The sequence below is a fragment of the Podarcis melisellensis genome (assembly GCF_964234715.1).
Source record: "Podarcis melisellensis genome assembly, chromosome: 14".
Taxonomy (NCBI): Eukaryota; Metazoa; Chordata; class Lepidosauria; order Squamata; family Lacertidae; genus Podarcis; species Podarcis melisellensis.
This window is the reverse complement of record NC_138546.1, coordinates 1848378-1872557: the sequence shown is the minus strand read 5'-3', so window position 1 is coordinate 1872557 and position 24180 is coordinate 1848378. Positions and strand designations below refer to the sequence as shown.

The 24180-nt window shown below is 44.2% G+C and overlaps 1 protein-coding gene across 1 annotated transcript; it reads right to left on the bottom strand.

The window, feature by feature from the left end:
- Nucleotides 1-796: 796 nt before the first annotated feature.
- On the bottom strand, nucleotides 797-21340 carry LOC309357187 (cytochrome P450 3A12-like). Its single transcript, XM_081889237.1, has 13 exons — nucleotides 21055-21340; nucleotides 19254-19347; nucleotides 19052-19104; nucleotides 17690-17789; nucleotides 16128-16241; nucleotides 15561-15649; nucleotides 14392-14537; nucleotides 11865-11992; nucleotides 11410-11491; nucleotides 10043-10203; nucleotides 7656-7882; nucleotides 6777-6939; nucleotides 797-1114 (listed from the first exon to the last, which is right to left on the bottom strand). Exons 1-13 carry the CDS (start codon nucleotides 21123-21125, stop codon nucleotides 1016-1018), a joined length of 1527 nt encoding a protein of 508 aa, XP_081745363.1. The 5' UTR covers nucleotides 21126-21340; the 3' UTR covers nucleotides 797-1015.
- Nucleotides 21341-24180: the final 2840 nt, after the last annotated feature.

The following is a 24180-nucleotide window of genomic DNA, read 5'->3' as shown; positions in this document are numbered from 1 at the left end:
TTGGGCTTGCACTGGTGGATTGGTCCTGTTTCTGCAAGAGCATTTCCACACACAGAGTTTTGAAAGAGTGCATCTGAGTCACAGGGACCCAGATAAATCACATTACCCAGGACTGTGATGTGTGTGAATTCTATGAAGGAGTTTTTGCAATCCTGGCCTGCACCGATTAAGTTTCCTGTCATTCAGTGGTCATGATTTGATGCCATAGTGATTCTTTCTTCCCAAGCAACCCTGAGGAATTCAAGTTGCATGTGCTCTGTATGGATCCCTTAACAAAATCTTCTCAGCACCCTCCCCAAACTACAGTTCCCAGAATTCCATGGGGGAAGCCAAGACTGGTAAACTGGTCTTGGACTGATACAAAATTGTAACCTGAGCATGCTCCAATTATTCATCATTAATGATTTGGTTTTAAAGGGGGGCTTTTAAAATCTACTTTATACTGCAAGAATTTTCAAGATGCATTGCAACCAAAATATATTTTAAAATGTTGAAAAATCTCCAAAAACCATCTTGAAACAATAGAAGTGACAGATCAGGCAAATAAAGGAATGTTAGGGGATGGAAAAATCTGAGAATTTCGGTTTCCCACTTTCTTACATGTGCTTTACCCCATTTCTACAGAGGGGTTTGCATGAACATTTGCACACATTTCTGGTGCCCCTTTCTCCTAGTACACACACTTTTGTATGAATGTTTCACAATGCAAGTATTTTGGCGAGCCTGGATAGAATGCAAGCATTTTTGTTTTTCATGAATGGAACACATCTTTTAATGTTACTTTCACCAGAATACACATTTTTGGTGATGCACTAACAGTGATGCACTAATAACTCCCATTTTGTGTGCATTTTTTGGCAGTGCCAAATTCGGAGATGCACGAATTTTCAGAGAGCTCTGTTTCGGTTTGCGAATCGGTCCGATTCTCTGGATCTATCTGAAGTTCTCTTCGAGGAAACTTCTCAAAGCAACACCTGAGGCTTTTGCATCTTCTACCAAGGTCCAGGGCCAGGCTTCACTCCCCCTTCTCCCGGGGATCACCTCGTGGCACCAGCTTCAGAACTATTGGTTTCTTTGGGACTAAGAAGGCTTCATTGCTCATCTCCAAAGGAATCTGCAGCAGGATGAAAAGGAAAAGAGAGCACTTAGGAAACCATTAGACCCAGCTTAAGCACCAGCAAATCTTTACAGCAAGGAGGGGGGTCCTGCTATATTCCAGAAGTGGTTGGGCTCTAATTCCCTTCAGCCCCAGCTCCCATGGCCAATGGTTAGGGAGCATGGGAAGTGGGGTCTAACAGCACATGAGAGTCCTCCAGAGGAACCCACCCCTGATTTGTAGGATCACAGTCTTATGGTGTGAAGGGAATGTTAGGAAGAGCTTTCTGAAAGTAAGGGTCGCTCGGAAGGTGTCAGGTGTGTGTGCAGGAGCCAGGCCCTGTGACCAATAGGACTTTGCAGGACTGGGGCCTTCCTAAGTTTGTTCTGAAGAGGCAAGGTGCAGCCACACAGGTGAGGCTGATTGGTAACTCACTGCACTTGGTGGCAAGAGCTGGAAAGGGATATAGGGTCAGCATTTCCCTTTGGCTCTTTGCCACAGCAACACGTTCCCTGCCTTGCTGCGTTTGGCTTCTTGCTTCCTGATTCTTGAACCTCAGCTTCTTGTCTCCTTGTTTCTTGATCCTCGGACCCCTGACTTCGTGTCTCCTTGCTTCCTGACCCTTGGACTCTTGGCTTCCTGACTCCTGGCTTCTGGACTCCTGTTCCTGCTCCCACCCCACCATCTTGCCCCCAGTCCTGACGTCCCCTGCTGGGACATCGATCGCCCTTGAACCGGACCATGACAGAAGGTGATGGGCTCTCCTTTGGAGACATTGGATGGCATAGTTAAGCTATGGATCAATGGGAGGAGGTGATGGCCACCATCTTGGATCACTCTGAAAGAGGATTAGACAACTACAGGACAGAAAGTGGCAGGATCCCCAAGGACATGCCCTGCGAGGAGCTGGCTTCAGGCACCCAGGCCAGTTGGCAGACCAATTCTGCGTTACAAAGATGTCTGAAAACATGACATGAAGGTTGGCAATATCAACCCTGCCCCATAGGAATCCCTTGCAGAAGACCGCAATGCCTGGAGACAGGCAGACAGGCAACCAGAGGAGGAATGACCACTGGGAGGATCGCAGAGAGAAGAAACACCCATAATGAATTGTAGGGGAAATGTTTTACAGCACTTAAAAACAACAACAACACAGAGTCTTTTTGGTTGGGGATAATGCAGACGGAAATTCCCAGGTATCAAAAAAGGCTATTTGTGTAAGCTACAACTGAGGCTTGTTTTGTTAGCCCAAAAATGGAAAACTAAAGAAGAATGGCAACTTAAACTGATGGAATATGTGCAGTTTGTGGACCTAAAATATAGAATAAGAGAACAAGAAGAACATACGTTTAAAGGAGATTGGGAAATGCTTATTGAATATATGGAGGAAAATTGTGTTTATTTGAAACGTGGGCAGCCTTAAGATAAATTCAACAGTGTAAATAGGTTTTGGTGGATGTACCGTATTTTTCGTTCCATAAGACGCACGAGACCATAAGGCGCACCTAGTTTGGGGAGGAGGAAAACAAGGGGGGGGGGATTCTGAATCCCAGAAGCCAGAACAGCAAGTGGGATCGTTGAGCAGTGATCCCTCTTGCTGTCCTGGCTTATGGGATAGCCGCACGTAGCCTCTCCCGGGCAGTGGGATGAAGTCTCCCCTTGCCCAAAGAGGCTGCACGCGGCTAAGGCAGAAGCCAGGAGAGGTGCTTTGCTGAAGGGGCGAAGTGCCCCTTCAGTGAAGCAGGAGGAGGAACAGAAGGAGCCCCTTCGCAGGACAGGGGCATCGCTGAAGGGGCGCTGTGCAGTTCTCCCTCTCTGCGCAGCACCTCTTCTTCACAGGACAGGCGTGTAACGGAAGGGGCGCTGTGCAGCTCTCCCTATCTGCACAGCGCCATTCGCTCCATAAGACGCACTCACATTTCCCCTTACTTTTTAGGAGGAAAAAGTGTGTATTATGGAGCGAAAAATACAGTAATAATGGAATACCGAATGGTTTCGTTTATATAAAATATGCAGGGATTTATGTTTTGCAAAATGAATCACGGAAAGAGAAGAAGGGAAGCCATTGATATTTTAAGGTTGTTTAAATGAATATTCTAAAATGTAAAACACGAAATTTAATAAAAATTATAGGGGAAGGTGCATTTGAGATACTAAAATAAAGGAGATAACCTGCAATTTAGTAAGTGGGAAGGAAGGAAGGAAGGAAGGAAGGAAGGAAGGAAGGAAGGAAGGAAGGAAGGAAGGAAGGAAGGAAGGAAGGAAGGAAGGAGGAAAAATGGTCTAGTGCATCTGCAGCAGCACAACCGGACACCTTCATCCGCCCTGACTGCAATACAGCATGTCTCTCCTGTATCAGTCTCTACAGCCACAGCAGGCGCTGTAACTCTTCAGCGATTTGACTTCACCCCCAAAGTGTCCGGAGAGCTACTGATGGCCACCAGACATGGTGGCTTTGCACTATCTCCACAGTTGGGTGCAGCCATGCTTCTGAATAGCAGCTGATGGAAACCACAGGAGGGGAAAATTGTCTTGTGCTCGAATCCTGCATGCTGGCTTCCCACAGGCAACCCTGTGAGAACAGGATGCTGGACTAGATGGGTGATTGGCCTGATCCAGCTGAATCTTCTTATGTTCTTATGTCACCCAGTGAGTTTTTGCGGCTGAGTGGGGATTCAAACCCTGCTCTCCCAGGTCACCCAAGCCCTAGTCCATCACTCTAACCACTACACCAGGGGTTCCAAACCTTTTTGAGGTGACAAGCTCCAAGCTCAAATTAACCTAGTACGGTGACCCAACATTTTATTGTCACATGAATTTGGATCTCTGGCCTTCAACAGTGCTCAGTTTCATGCAGTTTAACTGCAATGTTTGCCTGCTTTTAACTTACTCGAGGCATCCAGACAAAACATTCGTCAGCATTCCTATTAATATAGAATTGGTTGAAAGATTCACTGCGCTTACAAAGTTATCCCCTCTTGTTTATGGAAATGTAATAACAGCAACCTTCCAATGGCAGGATACTGCTTTATAAGCTGTACAAATGCATTCTGCAAATGGATGGTTATGCAAACAGAGATAAAGCAGTATAAATACTTTTTATACTTGTATTCATGCTAAAGTCCATCGATTTTGGCAAGATTCCATGGGATGACTGACCTCATGTTTTGCCAAGGAGGAGGACAATGTGGAGTTCAGTGGTTGTCAGACATGGTCTCAGATCATCGTCGATGCATAGAGTGAAGACGTTATTTCTTCTTTCGACACAGCAAACTTTAAATTGCCCTCATCTTATCTATTAAATAATCCCAGTGGCAGATGCGGTGATGGTTCTGATTCTGCACCAGAGTTGCAAAGACTTCCACGGGTGCTGCTTTCAGCACCTGTGCATCAGAGCTGTAATAGCTGTTCCAAACAACTCCACGTGTGAGCACCATGTGGCAAACTCTCCCTGGATGTGCCACCAGAGAGCAGTTCCCAAGTGCAGAAATGTAAAACTCAGGCCTTTCTAAAATTCGGTAAATGTGGTTTTTAAAGAAATCCATACAATTTTGAATTGTTAGAACACCCGTTCTCCCCAGCTTGCAGTTTTATCCATTTTGGAAGAAGCTGGTCTTAATATACTGTACTTAACTATAATATACTTAATATACTGTACTTAAAGTTTCATTTTTTTAATAGATATTGGAGCCACAGTGGCTCATTTCTGGAGACATCCAAATGGAGCCAACATTTCTTTTTGGTATTCCTTGATAAGTTGACCAACAAACTACACATTTCCGGGGGGGGGGGGGTGAAGAAGATAGATTCACAGAGGTTTGGTTTGATTTCATTATTTATGTCAATAAAGAAAAATGTGGTCTATCGCCTCCCTCAGCTTATCAACAGGTTTAATTGATTCAATAATATATTATATTATTCGTCTTTAAGACTCATCCCACCCATGACAATAATGGGTTTTATTTCATTCTCTGTTTAAAGGTATACTCAGCCTTTTATTTTTATTCTAGCAGCCTGGTGCACATTTGTGTTTTTGTTGTTAGCCCAAAGAAATAATTTTTTTGGGGAAAAAAAGCAGCAGAGCATTGTAATACTCCAATAAAACAAAAATTGCAAGAGGCATTCATCATAGGATTAAAAGCAGTCATTATTTGGGGTTTAATGACAGACCCAGTGATGAACTTGCACAGGCTGCAGGTTACAGCATAGGGGCAGGTGGGGTCGGGTCACCCTGGGTGTCACCACGGAGGGGGGTGACAAAATGTCAGGTGGCACTCACTGTGGGGCCTGCAGCACACCCGAGCCATGTGTCTCTCCTGAAAGTGACGCAGTGGCTTGGGCTCCCGCAGGCTCCGCGCTGCCCCAAACGGTCCTCGCGCCACCTCTCCCTCGGCTGTAGGGCGGCAGAGTGGGAGGACGCAGTAAGACTCCTTGGAGGCCCCACAGAGTGTCCTGCCCTGGCTGGCCCCGCCCCTGGGCGTAAGGCACGCATGTCAGCCCAGGCGCCCAATCGGCTTGCTCCGCCGCTTCATAGCAGTTGGAAAAACAAGTGGCAGAGTTTCTTAAGTGCAGGATCCCCTACAGTCGCCCCAGGCGAAGACAATGTCCATCTTGCTCCTTTTCCCAAATTGCATTATACAAACCCCTTGGGGAGAGAGGGAACCTTCTTTTCTGAAGCTAAGATGACATGGACTAGAATTGACCAAAGAAGGACAGAACTTTTTTTATGTATGCTACAACAGCAGCAAGAATACTTATTGCAAAGTACTGGAAGACACAAGATTTACCCACTCTGGAAGAATGGCAGATGAAGGTGATGGCCTATATGGGATTGGCAGAAATGACGGGCAGAATCCGAGACCAGGGAGAAGAGTTGGCGGAAGAAGAATGGAAGAAATTTAAAGACTACCTACAGAATAATTGTAAAATTAATGAATGTTAGAATGATGTTGGATAGAAATTAAGTGGTTTCCAGCTGTAATGCTTTAAGGGAATATGAGAAACAGGCTTAGAAACAGGTTAAAACTTAATGGCAAGGATTTGCTGAACTAACAATTTGAATCGGAATACAAAAAAGGGAGGTATGAGGAGGTCCGGGAAACATGTTAAAGGAAAACAAGAAATGGAAAATCTGCATGTTTTTTTTAAATTATTTTTTACTTTTGTATTTTTGTTACTATTTTTTATTTTTTATTTTCTTTTTACCTTTATTGTATTATTATAAAAACCTTAATAAATATTCTATAAAAAAAACAAATTGCATTATACAGTCATACCTCAGGTTACAGACGCTTTGGCTTGTGGGATTTCCGGTTGCGCAACGCGCCGAACCCGGAAGTACCGGAACGGGTTACTTCCGGGTTCTGGTGCTTGCACATGTGCAGAAGCGCTAAATCGTGCTTTGTGCATGTGCAGAAGCGCCGAACCGCAACCCGCGGGTGCGCAGACGCGGCACTGCGGGTTGCGGATGCTGTGGGTTGTGGACGTGCTTCCCGCACGGATCATGTTCGCAACCTGAGCATCCACTGTAGTCCCTGTTACCTTATGGCCAGCCACTTCTCTGAAGGAAAAGGCTCTTGCATAACAGGAGAAGATGGAGGAGATCAGGACAGGATCAGGAAAACCTTCCCTTCCCTTTCCACGCACACACAGAGGTGCGCCAGACATCCAACCTACTCACCGGCGTTTCATTGCAGACCTTGAAGGAAAAATGCTGCATCAGGATTGCAATTGCCACCTTCATCGTGACGAGAGCAAAGCGCATTCCCAGGCAGTTCCGGGGACCAGCTCCAAAGGGCAGGTACGTGTAGGGATCTATTCTGTCCTTGTTCTCTTTGCTGAACCTGGTTGCGTTCACAAAGACAAGAAAAATGGAGGCTGGATAAGAGACCGGAAAGGGCAGATCTCAGATGTCAAAGAGAAAAACTACCAGACTTTTAGAAGACATCTGAAGGCAGCCTTGTTTCGGGAAGCTTTTAATGCTTAATAGGTTATTGTATTTTAATATTCTGTTGGTAGCCACCCAGAGTGGCTGGGGAAACCCAGCCAGATGGGCGGGGTATAAATACATTTTGGAGGTCCCAGGCCGCAAGGTGGTTAGATTGGTCTCAACTAGGGCCAGGGCCTTTTCAGTACTGGCCCTGACTTGATGGAATGCTTTGTCACAAGAGACCAGGGCCCTGTGGGACTTGACATCTTTCCGCAGGGCCTGCAAGACAGCTGTTCCGCCTGGCCTTTGGTTCGGACTCAGTCTGACCCTTATGTTTCCCTCCCCTTATGGTTTTGATCTATGGGCTACTTTTAAAATGAGGCTGCATTTTAAATTGTATTTTAACCTGTATTTTAAATTGTTTCCCCCCTTCCATATTACATTTTTATTGTAATTTTACTGATGTTAGCCGCCTTGAGCCCGGCTCTGGCCGGGGAGGGCAAGGTATATAAAATTGTTGTTGTTGTTGTTGTTGTTATTTACATTCAGGAGTGAATCAGCATTGGCATGAATGTGCTTCCTATTTTTCACCAGCACATTTTCTTTTTCCTTTCAGGGCAGGGCTGTTACCTCTCAGGTCTGAACTCTTCGGGTTCCGGCCAGTATTCGGGGTCCCGATGAAGTGTGTATGGTGGGATCATCACCAACGTGCCTTTCGGGATAGTGACGCCATTGATTTCAACATCTTTCTTGCAGAGCCTTTCGAGCCTCCCTCCAAAAGGATACAGCCTTTGCGTTTCGTTCAGGACCATGTCAAGATACTCCAGTTGCATGATGGCATCGTACGTGAGAGGAGCCTTCGGGGGGATTCAAGGAGGAAGGTTAGTCGTACTTGGTGGGATCTGAAATCAGGCTCCGTCTTTCTGCAGTTCTTGGGGAAAGCAGGGAGCCCAGACACAGAGGCCTTCAGAAGGAAAGCTCTCGATAGCCTTATTCTATTTTTTTTTAAAGATATTTATTGAAATTTTAAAAGTTATACAGAAAAAGAAAAAAAAGCAATAGCAAAAACAAAACACAAACAGAAAAAATAACAGATATAAAAAAAGACAAAATACAAAACTAAAAACTATTTAAAAACTAATAAAGTTTCGTTCCCTTATTTTCTTATAACTTATTTCCCTGACCTCCTCATACCTCCCCTTTCTGTATTCCAATTTCTATTTATTAATTCAGCAAATCCTCTCCCTTAATTTTCATTTAATTTTAAACCTTTCTTTTCTTTTTACTTAATCATTACAGCTGAAAACCACTTAATTTCTAAACCAACATCATTCTAACATTCATAAATTTTGCAATATTTCTTAAGATAGTCCTTAAATTTCTTTCAATCTTCTTCCTCCATCTCTCTTCCCTGGTCTCGGATTCTGCCTCAGTAGCCTTATTCTAAGATTTCTGTCCATGAATGGGGAAAACTCTTTGGGTTATATCCAACACAGGTGGAAGGAAGCTAATCCAACTGATCTTTCTTTTTTAAAAAAACTCAAAACCCATCTCCTATACTCCTGCTCTAGAGGGTAGAATTTGAACCAATGGCTTCAGGTGTCAGGAGCTGGTCTGGATCGGAAGATTGGGGAATGCAATTGCAGGGAGATCAGCTCCTAAAAGAAGAGGAGGAATACCCCCCCCCCCCCCGTGCACGCTTCCAGCATTTCCAGAAGCAGACAGACAGGTGGACACAGAAGCTGCACAGCTGAGAGAGGAACTACCCAGCTATGTAATAGTAGCTAAGCAACCAGAAGGGAGGGAGCAACTGGGTGATACATCACTCAAGAGTAGGGGAGAACCCCTTCCGTCCCCCTGAACTTGGAGGTCTGAGTGTGTCAGAGAACAAAGGAGACACAGCGGAGGAGAGACATTCCATTGGCGTGTTTCATGCTGCGGAAGTGGGGAGGAAGTCAGAGTTGGCAACTGATATCTTTGCGGAGGGTTGCCTGTTTCTGCTTGCAGCATAATGCTGTAATAAAAGGACTACACAGTGGTACCTTGGTTTGCAAACATCTTGGTTCTCAAATGCCAAAAACCCAGCAGTAAGTGTTCCGGTTTTCGAACGTTTTTCAGAAGCCAAACATCCAGTGCGGCTGTCGGCTATTGTTTCTGGGGCGCCTGCACCAATCAGAAGCTGCACCTTGGTTTTCGAACATTTCTGAAGTCAAGCGCACTTCCAGAACGGATTAAGTTTGACACTTTTGTTTTTGCTGTTTATTTTGCATTTTTGTTTTTGAGGCTTTTCCAGTTAATTTGTTTTTGTGACTGTGTGGAACCCAGTTCAGGTGATTGATTGACTGTTTGACTGCGGAAATGGATAAAAGCCCCCCATCCAAACAATGACTCTCATCAGCGCAGATAAGGGGGGGGGGTATTTTTATCATTTATAATACTGGCTTTTTTTATAGTATAGCACATTGATTATTGCTTTCATTTTATGAATCAATGGTCTCATTAGAGAATAAAATTCATGTTTTAGGGGTTGTTTTTAAAAGTCTGGAACGAATTCATTCATTTTGCATTACTCTCTATGGGAAAGCAAGCCTTGGTTTTGGAACGCTTTGGTTTTGGAAGTGACTTCCGGAATGGATTAAGTTTGAGAACCAAGGTACTACTGTAGATCTAACAAATGCTCGTTAATTCTGATTGCTGAGTTACCAAAAGGGAGAGGGGAACTCCCATACTTGACATCAGGTTACAAGAAAAAAGATTCCAACTCAACATCTGGAAGAACTTTCTGATAGTAAGAGCTGTTCAACAATGGGAGGTTTTGGACTCTCTCTCCTTAGAGTTTTTTAAGCAGAGGTTGGATGGCCATCTGCCAGGGATGCTATAGTTGAGTTTCCTGTATTGTAGGGGATAGACTAGATGCCCCGGGGGGGTTCCTTCCAACTCTATAATTCTACAATTCGATACCCCCAAAACCTTCTCCATTGAATCCAGACTCACCTTTGCAACCTGCACATTCTCACCTTGTTGGGCAGGATCGTATCTACCTCAGCTTGAAGCTTCTGCTGGACATCTGGGTGAATGGCTAAAAAGTATGCCGTATAACCCAAAGAGTTACTGTTGGTTTCATATCCACCAAAGACAAAGGTGAAGGCTTGGGCCAGGATTTCATCATCGGTCAAGCCTGCAAACAAACAAAGGCCAGAAAGATAAAGCAGAAACTACAACTAATCTAGAGTGTTGGTGCTAACCTTCAAAGCCCTAAACAGCCTCGGTCCTTTATACCTAAGAAAGCATCTCCACCCCCATCATCCAGCCTGGACACTGAGGTCCAGCTCTGAGGGCCTTCTGGCAGTTCCCTCACTGCAAGATGGGAACCAGGCAGAGGGCCTTCTTGGTAGTGGCACCCACCCTCTGGAACACCCTCCCATCAGATGTCAAGGAGATAAAGAATTAAACAACCTTTCGAAGGCAGCTCTAAAGGCAGCACTGTATTGGGAAGTTTCAAAAATTTGACGCTTGGTTGTGTTTTCAGACTATGTTTGAAGCCACCCAGAGTGCCTGGCGAAGCCCTATCAGGTGAGCAGGGTATAAATATTATTATTATTATTATTATTAGCCCCAATAATACAGCACATACACTAGGCGGGGAAATTATCTGCATTGGTAATGTTAGGGACCATGCTGAGGAGATCTGGACTGAGGAGGAATGGTGGGAGCCTCCGCCTGATCAGGATCCTGAATCTTCCCAGGAGCAGGACAGTATAGGTTTGGAACAATGGTTTGCAGAGGGACATAGTTCAGAAGGCAGAAGCTGGGAAATACTGGATGGGGAACAGCTAGGAAAAGAAACACTAGGGAGGAGAGGGTTAACAGATTCACTGTCTCTGGAAAGCATTCAGCTGCTCAGCCCAAGGTCAAGAAGAGTTGATAAGGTGGCAGCGCAGAAAGCACAGCGGTTACAAGATCTGGTTAAAAGACGCAGGAGTGACTAGGGAGGAAGCGGGTGGAACCCTTAATTGGGAGCACCGCCATTCCCTAGGAAAAGGATTCTTTGCTCTCTCACTGTAATCATTAAAGTTTTTAACTGGTAAAAAGACTCCTTTTCCTTTGTTCTGCTTATCTACTGCCAATGGGGGGGGGAGTCTGGGAATGAGAGCGTCATTGCATTGAGCCTCTTGGCTTTGTTTGCTTTGGACATTCTGCCAACATGGATCAGAACTTCATCCCTAAATCGCAAAAGGGCCTTTTCAGTCCTGGCTCCCCATCTGTGGAATGCCATCCCCGGTGAGATCTGCTTGGCACCTTCACTGACATCTTTGGGGCTTGTTGCCCTTGGGTTTCAGAGACCTCAAAGTTACACTGAATTGACTCCCAGAAGTGGCATTACCTTTATAGGAGGGATCCGAGCCGTTGCTCTGGCTGTTGGACTTCTGGGAGTTGATCATCAGCTGCAGGAAATCCACCCGGCCCTAAGCATAGAAACGAATAAAACAGCGGAGAAAGCAAGCAGAGGAAAGACCCCCACAGACCAAGAGGGTTTGCTCCCCCAAGTTTCTTAAAGGGTTGAATGCAGCCCTGAGAGTTGGCTGCCTTTGCCCTTACGGACATTGGCTGTGTGGTGACCTCACTGTTATTAGGCAGAATAGGACATATTGAGGGGGCAAAAGAGCCAAAATATTGGGTTGCTTTGTGTAAAAGATAGCTATGAAGTAGCACAGAAGAGGTGAGTCTTGGGGGATCTTTTGGTGAATAATGTTGTCCCCTCCAAGGAAAGTTCGTTCTGGTGTGAAAATTTTGTGGGACTTTTTCACCCTCAAAATTCAGTGCGGCCTGAACGCTTACCCCCTGGCCTTCTTTCTCCCGTGTCGCCTTTATTTTTGCAAATGACCTCTCGAAGAAGTTCATAGCTTCTGGGTTGAAGAAAGTGATTTTCATTAAGTTGAGGAGAGAAACCACGAACGGGAACACAACTGCAAGAAACAGACATTCACAGTGAACAGGAAGTAAAACATCAGACAGACAGAAATAGTTCTGTAGAAATCCATGAGTAAACTTTGGTTTATTTGCTCTGAGGGTCAGTGCTTCTAAGCCTTAATAGCATGTGGTCAGTGCCCAAACACATTGTAAATCCCAGGGTTACAGATCATAATGCGCAGTACCGAATCGGTGGCGCATGCCCTTCTGGCCTGCACTCTTTATAAAGATTGAGGAATGAGTTTTCCACCCCTCTTTTATTGTCGCCCAACCACTGACACCGTGTCCTTTCTCTTGGCAGATCAAGATGAGCAGGTGACAGCAAAGGTTGCAAGGTTTTTAGCTGGGGCAATCAGAATCAGATCCACTATTTGACTATTGATTCAAAACCCTAAAATGTATTTTATATAATTGACTTTTTATTTCTTTTTTATATACGGTATATATAATAATTTAATTGGTTTTTACATTTTTTTAAACATAACTTCATTGTTTTATTCAGGTAGGTAAAATGTTGGTCTGACACAGTTGAAATAAGTTTTTAAAAAATTATAATTGTCCAGTAGCACCTTAGAGACCAACTATGTTTGTTCTGGGTATAAGCTAGAAGTGTGCATGCACACAAAAGCTAATACCCAGAACAAACTTAGCACTCTAAGGTGCTACTGGACAAAATTTTAATCACTGTTGTATAATAGAATAAAAGACATCTGGCTATATAAGCTTGAGACTTCCCTCCCCCTCGGCTGATGATTTTCAAACTTATTCTCTAATCCTGCATTTGCTTAAATTTTAATATTAAATCAAAACCTTTTATGAATAAATTATAAATTACTCTTAATAATAAATGATAATTTTATCCTTACAAAACTTCTCGTAACCCTACTAGTGATGTCAATTGTTGACAGTTGCCTTTCAAGTACAACATCTCGCTGACTCGGTCGCCCCCAAACTCGTGGCACAGAGCCGCCCGCAGCAGAAGAACCTGCCGTGGGGTTCCAACCAATGGGTGGGCTCTTCCCCGAACTCAGCTCTCAGGCCCCAGACTCTCAGCCCGGTGCCCCTGAGAGCCCGACGCCCGGGTGCCCCACACCCCTAGCACCTATGGGTAAGACGGCCCTGTTCATTGATGCTTCATGCAAGGGCAGTTTAAACCACAGCCAGCAGATCTAAAAACTGAACTTCATGGGATGACCAGAGAGATTCTATTACAGATATGGGAGAAGGTGTGGAATCTGCGGGTGGTGAATTGGAACTATCTTTGATCAAACAGGGAGGTTCTGTGGATGGTGAATGATCTTTGCTTAAATATGGAAAATCGGCAGATGTTGGCAAGGCAGATTTGCAGTTGTCTGAAGGGCTGGACCTGATGAAGGAATCTGCTGCAAAGTCAGAAGGAGGGTTGACGATGGTTCAAAGCATGGTCTCTCGTGCTTAACGTGCTTTCAAAGAAGAGATGAGTGGAATTATAAATATGCAAATAGAGAAAGCAACTCACCTACTGGAGTTTAGACTGATAAAAGGACTGGAAGAAAAGGAGGCAGAAGGAAACAGGAGGATCAAATACGATTTAAGGAAAATGCAACAGGCAAATAAATATGGATTTACTAAGATTTGTTGGAACCCCTGAAGAGAACATGTCACAAGGAACTGGAGAAAGATTAATGTGGGACACACAAAGATAACAATAAATGAAGAGTTATACAGTATTGGACTTTTTGAGTGGCAGAAAGATGAATTCTGGTGGCCTGGGAGGGAAGTTTGTGGAAACACCATCTAGCGGAATAGGAGAAAGCTGGATATCAATTGCAGCTAGAAACTATTCTGGAGTGCATACGCTAAATGCTTAGAATAATTGTTATATGCATAACTGGTAGATAGAGAAGCAGAAGTACCTCTTTTCTTCTTTCTTCCTCTTTTTTATTTTTTAATATCTTTAATTCTTGATAGCTCTCTTTAATATTATTCATATGTATTTTTTGATCTCTGAAGATTTAAATTCAGGATAAATGAAAATACAGAGAGGTGATAGAGAGGAGGAGAAGGAACCTGTGAGAGAGGCAGGACCGAGTGGCTTTTCTCAGGCCGTGAGACGAACGAGGATGAGGGAAGTTCTCCCAAGTGAGATCCAAGAGGATTCACTTCTCTGTATGTGGAGTGAAAATTAAGATATAACAGAGGGAGATATATTACACACACATACACACACACACACACACACCCCTTTGTGCTTGTTTATATTACTTTATTTCTCTTCTTATTTTCCTCTTTCTCTCCTTCTGTCCTTTTCCTCTCCTTTCTTCTTCTTCATTGTTGTTGTTATTCTAGTTGGGAGCTGGGTTTTTATTGTATCATAATGAAATTGATATAAAAAGGAAATCTGTAGCCAACTTACATGCTAAAAGTATATGTAGATTAAAGGAAAACTTGGTGAGTTTCTTGATCTCCTTGACAAAAGGGTCATCAGGGTTGTTCATAGAGTCAATATTCACACCAAACGAAGTGCTGGTGATCACATCCATGCTGAAGGCCCCAAAGACGCTGGGGAGGGAACACAATCAGGCTCTCAGGTGTGTTAAATAACAAACGAATTAAAAGAGGAGACCACCCCTGCCCGAAGGCTTATCAGAGTGGAAGTTGCAGGAATACATGGCATGCCTGATGGTGTTCGCAGAGTAAACAGTCCAGATTCCTCATGTCAAATGTTATGAGAATTATAAGGTCTAAGATATAAAATAAATGTTCATAAATGGACCAGGCACACACATGTACAGAAATATATAAACCACATGTAGGAAAACAGTCCTAAAGCCATTTTGACTCTTTCAGTGACCTCAAATATTCCTCTGCAGTTTGGATGCAAATAGGAAAAGCCTCCCCATTGTCTCTGTGCTCACAAATCCTGCCTTAAGGGCACATTTGGGTACGAATAGGGTGAGCCTGTGACCTGGACTCAGGAATTAAGTATTTATCATCACAAAAGGATGGCCAGGTTCTCCAGGTAAACCCATTAACAGGTTTCCTGCCAGACAGGATTCTGCTGTAGACCCCCCCCCCCCCGGTGATGTATTTCTGCTGGGGACCACCTCTTTCTGTGATGTATGCATGATGTATTGTGGGGGGTGGTCTTGAGCTACAGGGTGGCAATTTCAAAAGTCTATATAAGAGCTTGCACACCATTGTTCTGGGTTCCTCCTCCTTCCTGTTGCAACGCTTAATGAAGATCAGGCTTACCAGCTGCTTTGGTTCTCAATATTCTCTGGTTGACCTCTGTTATTTTCTCCTACCAATCGAGAACCTACATAAGGACTCTGTACGGGCTCTTGGGTACCCCATAAGGGGGGGAAATCAGTTTTTTCTGATAACATGTAGCTTTGGTCCCATGAACATCTTATTGAATGGATACTTTTAGCATGAATTTACGAGCTTTTACCACCTAATGGCTGCTCAATTTGTTAACCCAATCTGATCTGGATTTACCCCCAAGACAGCCCACGTTGTCACGGGAGGATAGAAGAGGGCTCTGTTTTTGACGGCAGCCTTCCCTGGCCCCAAGTGACTTACTCCTTCGCAACCAGAAGCTCATCCTTTTCCACTTTCTTCTGAACGTTCTGGATCAGAACCTCCCCGTAGTGTCTGATGATGGGAAACATCTGGAATACAATAAATGTTGGGGATCTTTCAAGGTGCTGTGAAGGAACTGGAAGCAGCTGCACAGAAGCCTGTGGGGTCGCAGAAAGGTCTCCATTCAAGGATGAAGAGGAAAAAAGAGGGGCAAATTCGACAGAAGATCAACCCAAGTGGTTTGAGGCAAAGTCTCCCAGCTCCAAACAGAAAATTCAGAGAGGAAGGAAATACAAGATTGTCAGGATGCACTTAGTACCTGGAGAAATGGTGCAATGTTGAAACATCACTTTAAAACAAAACAAATGCCAGTCGTCTCATTTCATGACAATGTGAAATGGGCTGATTTAAACCCATTCTTGCTAACAACATAATTGGAACATGATATGCTCCAGTTTCAGACTGAATAGCTTCTGTGAATTGTGCTGGAATTATAAGGACCATACAGACCAGTGTTGAATATTTGAGTTCTTCAAGGCTCAGTATGTTTTTCTTTTCTTTTTTTACCTCCTTTAGCTTTCCACTGGTGAAGGTTGGTGAGAGCACAGTGCGAATCCTCTTCCATTGTTCGTCCTTCACCATCGTGATGGCAGACTCAAACAGCCCACCTAAACCTACATTCTAGAGAGAAGCAAGAAAGCAGGGAGTGAGGTGGTTTCAAAACAATGAGTCGGCTTTTGAACCCATGGCAGACCCCAAACCTGGGATTTCAGTGAGAGCCAGGAGGGACTTGTGAACTCAATGAACATGGAGTACAGTGGTGACTGGGTGACTAAGGACTTGGTCACACTTCCCTCTGCTCCACACTTCCTAGGCCCAAGTCCAGGCTTCCCAGGTCTGTGTTCAAGTGTTGTTATCGTTGTTTTCAACCTGACGCTTTCCCTGGGAAGACCCACATATTGCCACTGAGTCAGAGCAAACTGGATTGCTGTTTGCTCTGATTCATTGGTAGAACATAGGTTTTCCTGGGGAAAGCACCAAGACAACACACACACAGAGAGAGAGAGAGAGACATCCAGAAACAGACATGGAAAATCTGGACCGGTGCCTAGAAACAGGGCACAAAATTTATTGTGTATTTATTGTTTGTTTGTTTATTTAATTATTTCCTGCCTTCTGCTCTAAGGTCTCAGGGCATTAAAACACAATATGAAAAACAATTTAAAACACCTTGCAACCATAAACAATAAGCTGGGCCCTTCAAACATACACTTGGAGACGCTCTTTGTACTTTTATAATCTGAAGTACTTGAAGTGGGATAAAGAAGACAGGAGAGTTTGGGTTTGATCGCACTTCAAGCACTGCTGAAGTCCAGGTGTGCTTAATAAACACACTAATTTAGTTGCGAATAGTCTGTCTTAACTGAATTATGGATAATGTTGTTGTCGTCCTAATCCTATTCAAACAAAAGGCCTGTTTTGAAATGCCTGTGCTGCTTGTAAGTTTAAGGACATGTTATACTAAAGATGAGAGGAATGAAGGGCGAATAACCCCCAAGTTCACACTTGACTTTAGGAGATGTCTTCATCTACCTGCCACATTACCTGATTATTGTCTTCCAAAGCAACTACTCTATTCCAAACTTAAAAATGGAAAGTGTAATGCTGGTGATCAACAAAAGAGGTTTAAAGATTCTCTCAAGGCAAATCTTTAAAAATGTAGTATAAACACCGACAACTGGGAAACACTGGCCTGCGAGCGCTCCAGTTGGAGAACAGCCTTTACCAAAGGTGTCATGGGCTTTGAAGAAACTCGAACTCAGGACGCAAGGGAGAAACGTGCTAAGAGGAAGGTACACTTGGCAAACCCTCACCGCGATCAACTCCCACCCGGAAATGAATGTCCCCACTGTGGAAGGGCGTGTGGATCCAGAATTGGCCTCCACAGTCACTTACAGACTCACTGTTAAGGCTGTGTTCATGGAAGACAATCTTACTCGGCTATGAGGGATCGCTGAAGAAGAGGACATTACCCAGTCCTTCCCAATTTAGCATTCCCAATTCAGTGGCATGAAGAACCTGCCCTTCTCCTGCTCTCCTTTCACATCGCTTAAGACATGAGCCCTTACCCGGCGGTTGGTGAAGGTGGAGTAGCACTCTTTCACGAGGACAGTTTTAATAATGACGGGATCCATCGTGGCTAATATAGGCTGCCGGCCATCGTAAAACCTGGATGAAGAGTAAGGAAGAGAAGAAGGCACATCCTACCAGTTTTATATTTTGAAAAGCCAAGTGTGTTGCCCTGAGCTACGGGTCGCATTCCCTGCCCTGGCGCCCTCCATATGAGTTGGACAACTTCTCCTATCACCCCATGTTGACAAGGACTGATGGCAGCTGTAGTCCCAAACGTCTCAATGGTGTCTGATCAGTGGAGGCTGACTCAGGGTCGTTCCTGCTTTTCCCATGGCTAGAAAGCAGGGCTCTGGGTGGTTTCCTACATGAGACATGCTTTCTAGACATGATAGGGACACAGCTGGCACTGTGGTCTAAACCACTGAGCTTCTTGGGCTTGCCGATCAGAAGGTTGGCGGTTCAAATCCCTGCGACGGGGTGAGCTCCCGTTGCTCTGTTCCTGCTCCTGCCAACCTAGCAGTTCGAAAGCATGCCAGGGCAAGTAGATAAACAGGTACCACTGTGGCAGGAAGGTAAACAGTGTTTCCCTGCGCTCTGGCTTCTGTCATGGTGTCCTGTTGCGCCAGAAGCAGTTTAGTCCTGCTGGCCATATGACCCGGAAAGCTGTATGTGGACAAATGCCAGCTCCCTCGGCCTGAAAGTGGAGATGAGCGCCACAACCCCATTTGACTAGACTTAACCACCCAGGGGTCCTTTACCTTACCTTTGCCTTTTATCTCTAGACATGAGTCAGAGCAGTTTTCCCCTTGCCGTACTCCGTTCCCAGGGAAGACCCACCCTTCAACTCTAAATCAGAACGAACAGCAATCTGGACAAAACCTAATTGCTGTTTGCTCCAACTGAGCACTGAAGAGCCGGAAGTAACAGAAGGGAAAACCTAAAAAGGTGGGGCAGTCAGGAGAGTCTCTGGCTACCAGAATGTTCATTGTTTATGGCAAGCTTTTGAGATCCCAGAGACATCCAGTTGCAGATTAAGGTTTCTGTTTCAGAATATTTCCTCCTTGGGATCAAACAATGGAGTTTGGGATGCCCTGAGAAATACAAGCTTGTCAGAATCAGAAATTCTCCTTTTTTTTCCTTTCCTTTCTATCTCTCTCTCTCTCTCTCTCTCTCTCTCTCTCTCTCTCTCTCTCTCTCTTTCAGTTTGTGTTTTTATTTGGATTAGTTTTTTTTTAAATCCTTGATAGAAAGATATTGGATATTTGATACTAACCTCTGCATTTTCATTCAAACTTATATAAAATCTGTTGGAGGGGAAAAGGAAAAGAAAGACAAGCTGGTCATAAAAGGTCACTTACCCCCAGTTCCTCCCATATTTCTGAAAGCACTCTGTGTCAAAGTTCGTAAACCCCTGCGGAAAAACATTTCAGACATTAAGAACAGCCTTTCTGGGCCAGAAGAAGACCCAGTTTATGGAGCACCTCTGATCCCTAGAGGGAGGAGCAGACAGGAGTCTTGGCAAACCTCTTAAGCAGGGCAGAAATGTCCCCAGACACTCACCTTACGATATGACAAGAGAGTTCCGATGAAAGGCAATGGCCTCGGACCTGGAATGCCCAGATTTCGGAAATGGCTGTATGGCCAAATTCCATATCTGTTTTTTAATGAAAGGAGAGAGAGAGAGAGAGATGCAAATCTGGCAGATGATAATTGACAGTAGCAGAGCGTAAAAAGTTGTTAAGGGTTCCGTGGGGAAACCTGGCAGGTTGTTGTACCTGATAAAGGTGTTGGAATTCCTGCTCCATGATTGCAGTCATGGGATTGTTGTCTATCACATGACAGTATATGTTTTGACTCCACAAAGTGGGAAGTGACGGAGACAGGATGTTTGTGTTCCTGTGTTCCATGAAGTGGGACTATTGTCCTTTGTTCTTTTTCTCTTTGCTGTCTGATGCTAGCGAGAGAGGGAGCCATGTTGCAGTGCTCCACGTGAGTTTATATGTAAATAAAGTAGATCAGCCAAAATGCTGGGTTGCTGAGGTCTGTTACGCAAACTGCGAACACTCTGTGAATCCCTAAGTGTGCCGGTGTCTGTTGGCATTGGTCGCTGTGATCTTCGGGCTGAAGAAAGCTTTTGAAGCTCCCGAACGCTCGACCAGGAGGGAGGGAACATGCCAGTCGAGCATGTGTCTCTGCCAGGGTCCTACTCGAGTGTAGGCTGAACTCCTGACAAAAGGCACCTCCTGCTAAACACACATGCACACAGAGCTAACCTTTTTGGGGGTGGCACGACAGGGCTCAAAAGGAGAGCCCTGTAGGTGCATTGATGCCTTCCAGCTGTTCTTGCCTCCTGGCCAAAGGATGCAATTGCAGGTAGTTTGAGCTGGGATGCCTTCTGGTCCCAGTGGTCAGGTGACCTGCTTAGCATCCACAAGGTCCCAGGTTCAGTCCTCGGCATCTGCTGGGAACCTTCCTTGGGCTGGCTCCATGTTTGAGGGGGTCCTCCTCAGCTGGGTCCCCCAGGAGGCTCCCTGGACATCACACACACACACACACACACACACCATCCAATTCATTTGGGGGTCAGAAATGGTGCTGGCAGTTTCATATCAACAACAACATCAACATCATCATCAACAACAACTATTTGTTCCCTGCCCATCTGACAGGATTGCCCCAGCCACTCTGGGTGGCTTCCAGCTTATATAAAAACATAATAGAACATTGCAGATTAAACACCCTGTGTCTACTCAGGAGTAAGCCCCGTTGAGCCCATGCCTACCCTGGACTCAGGGAAGTGCATCTAGGACTCCTGCCAAAGCTTAAGGAACTCCCTTTTGAGTAAACTCGCTTAGGATCGCATTGCAAAAGGGAGTGAAAAATGCATGGAACTTTTCCTTCATAGGCTTGCCTTGCATTTTAGACTCTTCTGCATTCTACCATCTCCTGTGGCTTTTGGGAGAAGCAATGGATTAAAATGTCCCTGTTCTCCTCCTAACAGTCAGGAAACAGCCCAACAGGAGGAAGATGAGAGAGGAATGCAAACTGATTTTTAACTGTTACATGACTTTGGAAGAAAGAAAGAAAACCCAAACTGTTGTCTAGCATTTATTCTTTTTAAGGCTTGTTCTTGCTTTAATCCTTTGTAAACTGGTCAGGTCACACCTCTTTGCTGGAAGATCTTCCTGGGTAAAGGGATTGCGAGGAAAACCTTCCTTAAATCTGAAGGAATATCCTTGCAGTTCAGAGACTGGCATCTCTTATGGCTTTCAGGAGGAGCAACAGACTTAAATTCCCCCCCCCTTCCTTTTCACAATTAGAAAACAGCCCGAGAAAAGGAATATAAGAGAGTAATACATACAGCATGAAAAGGCCCAGAAGGACAATGAGAAGGGTCCATGTCTCAGTGGAGAAGCTTGGAAGGAGATTCATCTTCTTGGCCCTTGGCGTCTCTCTGCCTCTGGCTTTGATGGAAGATTTCTATTCTCTTTCTGCTTGATCCGTGCTGGAGCTCAAAGGGCGAAAATAATTTCACAATATCGCTGGCGATCTGTTTGTCTTCACTGCGATTACTGGGCCAAGCTTGATATCAAAAGAGGTGGGGTAGGGATTCCTTGTCCTGGATGGGGAAAGGCTGGAGTGTTGCCATGGGTACTTTCTTATATAACAGCATTTTGTGCCAACCTCTTCAGAGGGCGCAATCTGCCTGTGCAATGTCTCTGGTGAAAACCGGGAAGAGAGCTGGGCTTGCAAAGGGAGGGAGGGGTGCAAAAAGCAAAGCCAGGGCTCCGTCGCCCCCAAAGCCTGCAATTTCGTGGCACATTCCTCCCCCTCCTAGGCCTCCTTCCTGCCGATTGCCAGGAATATCTTGGCTAATACAGAACAACAAACTCCTGTGTTGCAAACTTAACACAACAAACAACACAAGCAACACAAAGACCAGTATACTAGATAGCACTGTAGTTCTTATTGCATAATATACATGATTTAGTACAACAAAAACAAAATGTGTACACTTGTAAATTCTCTAATATATTTGAAAACAAATGAACACACGTCTGTCAATCTTTGAAAGTCCGTAAAAGTATAATAAGTCTATGGTTGAAACAAAGTAATAGATGCTACCCTGTGGGCTGAGCGGTAAAACTTTTCAGACGTTCATGGTGCCAAACTAGTAAGTGAATAACAACGTGGGACAGTGATCCTGGATAATCAGACTGTTTCGCTGGAATCTTCTTCAGCACAACTACAAAAGAATTCAAAGATGAAACAATGACCTGTGTACATGAAAGCTATATAAACTTCACACATTACAATCCATATGCTACAACTACAATAAGAAGAACAAAGGTACATACCGTATTTTTCACCCCATAGGGCACACAGCCCCATAGGACGCACCTAGTTTTTTTTTGGGGGGGGGGGGAATAAGGAAAATAAATTTATGCAAAGCATTGGAAGACACAAGACCTACCCACCCTGGAAGAATGGCAGATGCAAGTAATGGATTACATGGAAATGGCGGAAATGACTGGCAGAATTCGAGACCAGGGAGAAGAGTTGGTGGAAGAAGATTGGAGGAAATTTAAAATTTACTTGCAGAAACATTGTAAAATTTTTGAATGTTGATGACATTGAAATGAAATGAAGGGGTTCTAGTAATAAGGTAAAAGACTATGCAAGAGTGGATTGATACTAGATGAAAGTTCGAAGTTAAAATATGTGAGGAAAAATAATTAAGGATAAACCAATAGGATAAGAATTTGCTGAACCAATTTTTAAGTGGAATACAAAAAAGGGAGGCGTGAGGAAGTCAGGAAAATAAGTTAACTAAAGAGGACAAAAGAAAAAAGAGGGGTCTTTTGTTTTTTCTTTTTTTCTTTTTTCTACGTTAATTGTTTGTATTTTTGTAACTTTCTGTTTTTGTGCTTTTGTGTTTTTCTTGTGTTTTTCTTATTGATTGTTTTATAATTTCTTTATTGTGAAACCTGAATAAAATATCGTTTTTTTAAAAAAAGGAAAATAAATTTATTTCCCCCTCAAGCGCGGGGCTGGCGCGGGGGAAGCCCGCGATTCCCCCGACCCCAGCCCCGAAAACAGCCTGCTATCCACAAACCTAGGGAGCCCAGCGGAAGTCGCGCCGGTCTCCCCAGACTTGCAGAGAGCTGTGCGAAGCCCGGGAGCGCTCTTCAGTGCACCCCAGGCTTCAGAATGCAGGCAGCTCTGCGCAGCCCTCGAGAGACCGGCGCGAAGTCGCGCCGGTCTCCTGAGGGTTGCGCAGAGCTTCCTGAAGCCTGCATTCACCCCTTAGGACGCACACACATTTCCCCTTCATTTTTGGAGGGGAAAAAGTGCGTCCTATAGGGCAAAAAATATGGTAACTCATAGATTAGAAAAATGCACAAGGAGCAGTGGTCATGAGGATATGTAACCATGTAATCATGTATATTATGCAATAAGAACCACAGTACTATCTAGTATACTTGTCTTTGTGTTGTGTGTGTTGTTTGTTAGGAATAACTTGGCACCAGGGCTTCCCATTCATGGAGGAGCTGACTGCCACCCTTGCTCTGATCAGCACTTTCTTCTGCAATAGCCGTTCCGCATTGGTAAGAAAACAATCTTTCAGCATCTGCACTTTGGAACTCCCTGCCGATGGACACTAGGCAGGAAACTTCGCTGCACTGTTTGCAGCGCCTGCTAAAAACATTTCTGTCTGGCCATGGCTGCTCAGATGCACAGAATGCTGGTGTGTGTTTTCACCTGCTTCTTAGCCTATCGCTCCTTTTAATTATTTTGAAAACTGGTTTTTAAATAGTTATTTTAAAATGTCTTTTTCTGGTAATTCCAATGGGCCCCCAGGCTCCCCCCCTACCACACTACATTCTCAGGGTTCTTTTTCTCTTTGAACTGGACTTTGGCACTTCAAAAAGAGATCTTCAAATGGAGTAGGCCTCTTTTTAAATATATTTTATTTATGATTTTCAGTTGTATACATTTCAATAATTTTACAATCATTTTAGCATTCAAAATCTTGACTTCCTTCCCCCTCTTTCTGCAGTTCCTTAAATTTGTTTTTCATATCTTCTGCATATCCAAATTCACTTAATTTGCTCATTTATTCACCTTCTTTAAATATGTACTCTTATAAAACAGCAGGTTGTTACAATAATCCTGTCAATGTTTTCATATGTTTATAATTTATCTGTAAATATTCAATAAACCATTTCCATTCTTTTATTTTTTAAAAAAATGTTATTTCTTATTCTTCCGGGAAATTTTGCCATTTCTGCATAGTCCATTAGTTTTTTTATCCATTCTTCTTTCATTAAGTCTTCTCCTTCTTTCTTTGCTAGCTTCCTGGAGAGCTCCATCACTTGGTTGTCATGGGTATTTAATCTTGGTTGTCATGGGTACAGTCACACCTTGGGTTGCATACACTTCAGGTTGTGTTTTTTCAGGTTACAGACCGCCGAAACCCGGAAGT